The sequence below is a fragment of the Electrona antarctica genome, assembly GCF_951216825.1.
Source record: "Electrona antarctica genome assembly, chromosome: 9".
NCBI classification, from domain to species: domain Eukaryota; kingdom Metazoa; phylum Chordata; class Actinopteri; order Myctophiformes; family Myctophidae; genus Electrona; species Electrona antarctica.
The window spans coordinates 21,392,670-21,399,589 of NC_136790.1; the positions used below are offsets into that span (position 1 = coordinate 21,392,670).

At 41.3% G+C, this 6,920-nt stretch overlaps 1 protein-coding gene across 1 annotated transcript in view; it reads right to left on the bottom strand.

Moving 5' to 3' along the window:
• eogt (EGF domain-specific O-linked N-acetylglucosamine (GlcNAc) transferase) overlaps positions 1 to 6,579 on the bottom strand; it is a 281,129-nt gene extending 274,550 nt beyond the window's left edge. The window contains exons 1-2 of the mRNA XM_079510866.1: positions 6,541 to 6,579; positions 3,964 to 4,229 (exon numbers count right to left, since the gene is read on the bottom strand). Of these exons, the coding sequence (XP_079366992.1) occupies positions 3,964 to 4,170 (207 nt within the window). The 5' untranslated portion in view covers positions 4,171 to 4,229; positions 6,541 to 6,579. The remainder of the gene's footprint in view (positions 1 to 3,963; positions 4,230 to 6,540) is intronic.
• Positions 6,580 to 6,920: the final 341 nt, after the last annotated feature.

Sequence of the window (6,920 nt, forward strand, 5' to 3'; positions counted from 1 at the left end):
ACGTGTGCGTGTGCGTGCGTGTGTGTGTGTGTGTGGCAGAGAGTTATGGACAGAAAGTGAGAGAGGGAGAGACAGTGAGACAATATTATCAGACACAATTTATGGTGTTTTTCGAGCTGGCTCGGTATGAAAAAAAAAAGAAAAACAGTGAAAACCTGGCCTAGATCTAGCAGTCGGTGAATATTATGAAGTCTTCTAATCTGGGACGCAATTTCCATCAAACGTACAGTATTGAGTTTGTGGGCTCATTTTGTTTAGGCAGGAGAAGGGAGCACACCAATATTAATGAGGCGCTACAATGAAAAAGAAGAAAAAGGCTGCACACTCATAGCCACGATGCTGGAAGTTTATTAACAGAAACCAACGTTTCGACCTGTAAGGTCTTCTTCAGGGAATGACATTTTGTTTAGGAACATTGAAGGGGAGATTCACTTTAAACACAAAATTGGGTCATTTCATCGTCTACTCAGGCTTTCATGAACACCCTGGACAGTTTTTTTAAGTTGCTTGATTCAGTATTTAGATTTCTGATATTCATTGTATCAGACACGCCCCCTTCCTATACAAACCCATTGTAAAAGTCCATTTTAACCATGTTAGATTCATAGAGAGATGAAGCAGGGACCCCCACTACATATTGTATATAATTGCGTTACAGATTAAACGTTTTCATAGATTTCATCGATAGCTTCATAGACAGCACTGTCATCAGTGTATTTTCAGACATTTAAATTAAAACTCTCAGTATGATCTACAAGCTCACAACATGTCGCATTGCGAGTGCAACGTGTTGTGAGCTTGTAGATCTGCTATTTTCGGCTAATGCTCCCCTCAGAATAATGCATGAAAATAAAATAAAATGTACTAATACAAAAGGATTTTGAGACCCCCCCTGTAGTAACTCTGAGGACCCATCTAGGGGTCCCGGACACTCTGTTGAAGTGAAGACCCCTGGCCTAAGGGGACTGTGACGCTGGTTTCTACAGACCCGGAAATGAATGCTATTGGATGGGAAGTGGAGCGAGGGGTGGTACTCAGTCGAACCCCCGTAAACTTGTCTGGTCAATCACAATGTAGTCTCGCATTGCCAGACTCTCAATTTTCAAATGCTTCCGTCGTACAGTCTGGAGCACGGAAGCTCTGATCATGAGTAAGCGATAAAGAGGAAGTGAAGCCTCCTCCCCACTTCTGTTGTGTCTTTACAGTCGCGCAAACTTATCCTAATATAAATCGAAAACATCTAAGCATATATTAGCTTGCTGCTTAGCAGAAATTGAGATAAAAAGAAAGTAAAAAGTAAAATATATTTTCATGAACATAAATGGCAGCTTCCTTAAGCCCTAACCACACGAAAGGGTCAAGACGGTTTTAGCGTTGTCCCTGCAGTGTGATATGTCTTGTTGCACGTTGACCCACGTTGACCCTAGTGATTCAACGCATGGAATTCAATGGCCCAAAGGTTAGGGCTTTAGGCTACTCAGATTCAGGTGTATTTCCAGACATAGCATTCGGAGATTGTGGAATAGTTGCCTGGCAACGCGAGACTAATCACAAGGTAACCACACCCCGGCCGGAAGCACACCCTTCTTTATCATCAAAAAAAAAGAAAAAAGAATGGGACCATAATTTTAAAAGAATAAAACTTGAAGCTAGCGATTGAAATCATAAAGTCTTTATGCAAAAGTTACTAAGGTAATAAAACCATGTGTAGGCAAGTCAAGTTCCTATTGACTTAATTCTGAAGAGCGGAACTGTGGCGCTTGGTTATAACAGGCGAATAATTCAGCAAAAGAAAATAGGAGAACATTTGTAAAGAAATAGGCAATCTTCAAGCTCACAATGCATCGCAATGTTGTGAGCTTGTAGATCAGATATTTTCTCTATTTGATGTACAACGTACAAGTATAGGTTTTATAGTAGTTAATAATTGTATCATTATGCAACGTACTAATGATTATCATATTAACCATAATTGTGCAGCCTTACCATGAGGCTTGAATTCACAACTTTAACAACATGAGACTACAAGTACACTTCCTACAGCTTTCAAAGTTGTAAGTAAAAACTCTGCCCCGAGTGAGGCTCGAACTCTCGACCTTCAGATTATGAGACTGACGCGCTGCCTACTGCGCCATCGAGGCCTGAGCACTAAATAGACTTAAAGGACCACTTCACCACTTTTCAACCTATCTTCATATAATAGGTCTTTACTAATAATCATGATAAAATGGCACAATTTTTTTCAACTCAGTCTGTGTCTCATAGGAGGGCTGTGGGCAGTTCAGAAACCATCCTCCAGTGACATCATCGATGGGGAATCCAAGCTAATAGAAACTGCAGGCTTTCTAGTCCTGAAAAGTTGCAATGCAAAAATGGAAGCCATCGTTCTCGCGATAATGAAAATCTAAACATTTTTGTAAAAATATCTTGTTAAAAAAATCTGCCTAACGATGATGTCACTGGTGGACGGATTTCTGAACTGCCCACAGCCCTCCTATGAGACACAGACTGAGTAGAAAAAAATCATGCCATTTTATCATGATTATTAGTGAGGACCTATTATATGAAGATAGGTTGAAAAGTGGTGAAGTGGTCCTTTAACACAACCTTTGACCTTTGAAACAAATTCCTACCAAAGCATGTTGACATACATTTATAAGTAAAAACTCTGCCCCGAGTGAGGCTCGAACTCACGACCTTCAGATTATGAGACTGACGCGCTGCCTACTGCGCCATCGAGGCCTGAGCACTCAATAGACTTAAAGGACCACTTCACCACTTTTCAACCTATCTTCATATAATAGGTCTTCACTAATAATCATGATAAAATGGCACAATTCTTTTCAACTATGTGGGCTTTCTAGTCCTGAAAAGTTGCAATGCAAAAATGGAAGCCATCGTTCTCACGATAATGAAAATCTAAACATTTTTGTAAAAAAATCTTGTTAAAAAAATCTGCCTAACGATGATGTCACTGGTGGACGGGTTTCTGAACTGCCCACAGCCCTCCTATGAGACACAGACTGAGTAGAAAATAATCATGCCATTTTATCATGATTATTAGTGAGGACCTATTATATGAAGATAGGTTGAAAAGTGGTGAAGTGGTCCTTTAACACAACCTTTGACCTTTGAAACAAATTCCTACCCAAGCATGTTGACATACATTTATAAGTAAAAACTCTGCCCCGAGTGAGGCTCGAACTCACGACCTTCAGATTATGAGACTGACGCGCTGCCTACTGCGCCATCGAGGCCTGAGCACTTAACAGACTTCACACAACCTTTGACCTTGGTTCCACAGCATGCTCCCCCTACTATATTTTGGCAAAGCAATTTGGGAAAAAAGGAAAAGGAGGGGGAGCCAAGTATACTAGACAACAAAAGTATACTAGATCTAGCAACAACTAAGGGCTTTTCCCAATAAACAACCACTGAAATTTGTCAATTTTTTTAAATTGACAAATTTAATTAGTAATTTTAATTTCTAATTAAAGTAAATGTAATTACTAATTAGTAAGCTATTATGTGCTTCACAGATGATCTGTGATACAGCAAGGCAAGCCACATCCAAATGGTGTTCTGAGTCTGAGCCAGTTAAAACAGATGTTTGTCTATTCTTCCAAGAGATTTAAACTTTATTGTAGTGCTCCAAGTTAAAACCATAAAATGTACAGCAGCCGACATAAGATGATCCTCCATCCATCATTGCCGCACCCACCTTTCTTCTTTTCATCAATTCCTATTCTGTGGAGCATCAAGTTTTCCCAGGACAAACGTGTAATGACTTTAATGGCTGCTACAAGCCTATTTCCTTTCCTTTAATTGACACCAGCTCTAATGAACAGCAAACCCCCAAAGGAACAAGCTGGATAATTACACTACACTGACAAACATGAAAGGGGGAAAGGGGGAGGGGGGGGGGGGGGGTTGACGACCACGACTCAACAGTGCATATCTTACTTTAAAAGGGCAGAGTGGGTCCTGGCAGCATAGCTTGGCCACTCTCTTGTTGTTGCGGAGGAAGCAGGGTATATGCTCTGGTGGCAGGGACAGACTGCTGTAGTTGAGCAGCGGTGCTGCTGGTGGTTTGTGGTCAGTCTCCTCAGTGTCCTTGGCGGCAACCACAGTGGAAGAACAGACTATGCCCAGTGCTACCAGCAGCAGCATAGTCAGGGCTGCGCACAAGCATGTGAGATAACCAGCAGCACCTCTCGCTTCACAGCACCCTGTGTGTAAGGAGGAACAGAGAGGGAGTCAGTCTTGCGCTCTGTAATTTTGTGTTGACTTGAGAGCTGAATGCCACAATTCACAAGCATGTGGGTGCAGGCTAGTCAGTCAGCGTGTGTGGGAACCAATGCCCCGGGCGGATCTGAGCACCATATAGGAGAGGTCCTGTTGCAGGAAATATTAGCGACCTTTTTCCTACCATTGTTTGAGAGACACATTGTTTGAGATAGGGGAAACCAGACATCAAAAAGTGTTTGTCGGTAGAGAGATGTGACCAAGGCAAAGTGTGTATGTGGCCAAGATCAATCAATGCATGCATACCACAGAGATATATTAATTTTAACCAGGGAACTGTTATATTAGAAACTAGCTAGAAAGAAATCAGGCTGACATTGCAATGTGAGTGCTACTCATGCAGCTGCCACACTGTATTACTTTGTCTTTTGAATGCTTCATTTGATGTTGCACTTTGGTGAATTGAGTATGAAGGACCCCAATGTAAACAAGGCAATATGCTTTCTTGGGTTTAAAATCCTCTTAGCAGACCTTGTATTGAACTGTACTTTACTGTTGCTATTACATGATTAATTTACTATTTATTCCTAGATCAATGGTCCCCCAGCTCTCAGAGATACGAACCTGTAAGGTTCCATCTGGAACCCCCTCAAGGAACCCAAAGAGTCCCGGCCTGGACCACACTTTTAGAGGCGAGAGCCACTGTCCTAGATCATTTTTAAATTATCGGAATGAATTATCGGTATCGGATCGGTACTCAATATCGACAGAGATACGCAAGTTATTTGAATCGGTATCGGGAAGAAAAAGATTGTATTGGTACATCATGTGCCGTAGCAGTTGCACTAGCCTCGACAACCTTACAAACATATGCATAGGCTAAACTTATGTAAATTAGATAGCATGTAGACAATAACATAGCACTCTATAGTGTACACTCATAGTTTCATTGTACAGATATTCTACTGTTAGACGGATGTTAAGTTGAAGGTTCTTAGCTTACTTATGTAATCCTTGATGACTATTTCTATGTATTTGATGTATTGCTGATGTGTTGTTCTTGCTTACTGTAAATCACTCGTCTGCTAAATGCCTACATTGTATATCTCTACTTCATGTGACTCAGCATGAGTGCATGGGAAACCACCCAGGCATGTTTTGCCACGTTTTCTGCTTTACAAACCAACGGACCTAGAGAGAACCAATCTGTGATGGGCAGAAAGTTGTGTTGACTGAAACACGTACTAGCTGGTTATTACAGGTCCCTGCCTGACTCCAATCTATTCCCTGGAGCACAGGGATGAAAGCAGAAAACAAATCTCACGATTTCAACCTTTTTGTGTGAAAGACTCCCCCACACTGGCCCTGTTTCCTTACACAATTAGCACTAATAATATTATGAAGAGCAGTGGTTCTCAAAGTGGGACCCTGCAGGCCAGGGTTCCTTGAGGGGGTCACTCTGTAGCTCTGGGCGTCCTTGAATTCAAGTTTGAGAACCACTGATGTAAAATTAGGATGCTTAGGTAGGCTATTATCATCCTAAATGTGTTCGAATAGTGTTCTACATAGGCCTACAGCAGCCAACCAGATGATGAAAATTGCAGATTGAAACTTTAAGTACCTTATTATATGAGTTGGTGGACACGTGCTAATACTCTTACATCTAGTAGAAAATTACTGAAATCAGTCGTGGCGATTGAGCATATTTACCCATGGGAGCAGCCAATTGCGCTGCAGCTGCTGCTGAATACATGTGGGCTTTGAGTTCCACAGCATTGGGAGAATGTTGTAGACAGACTTACAGTTCCACTCCTCTGACTTAAATGTATCACAAACTTGTGTTTGCTGAAGTGTGGAATGAAACAACACGGCAGAAAACGTTCGCTTTGAAGTGATGGGAGAGTCAGACAATTAAACAGTTGAACTCTTAATTGCTGTGCACGTTGCAGCTGCTGCTGCATGCGCACGAGTTCGACTCGAAACTTTTACGCGATGAAGGTCAATTAAACGTTAAAATATAATATATCTCACCGCATTTTGCCCCGGGGTCACACAGCGAGACCTGCATTTAAACAGGACGAACAACCATGGCTGTAATTCGTTTTATTATCATATTACACCATCAATATCACAGTGTATTTTATTTAGCTCGGTGGCATCGTTCAATTAACTGCAGCCCGTCTCCGACTGACCCAGACATTTCACCCTCGTCTCAATATTCACCCGAGAATGCATACATAACAAAAGTTTAATAGCACGTTTGTTGCAGAAAAAATGTAAATTGAAGTTATATACCTGAAGTAGCCGCTTCTCATTGTCTTCACTGAAACAGCGTCGTAGCTGCTGCTGGTCGCCATAACACCGGAAACCTTACGCCAGTATGCAGTTTATTACATTAGTCACGAGGTGGCGGTGTTGACCAATATATTTTTAAGGCTATTGATGGGAACTGCTTTCTGCTCGAGCTAAAACAAGAAAAAAGCCCCAATATCCCCAGTATGGACAATTTAATAACCTGCTCTTAAATCTCCCTAGCTCATCTATGTAATTGTTTTTAATAAAATGTAATTACTCGTTTACTGTAATACGGTTTTGTGTTGTTTGTGTTTTATATCTGACTATGTCTAACTTGATGTGAAATCAATCAAACTCATGTCTAGTGAAGATAGAAGTCC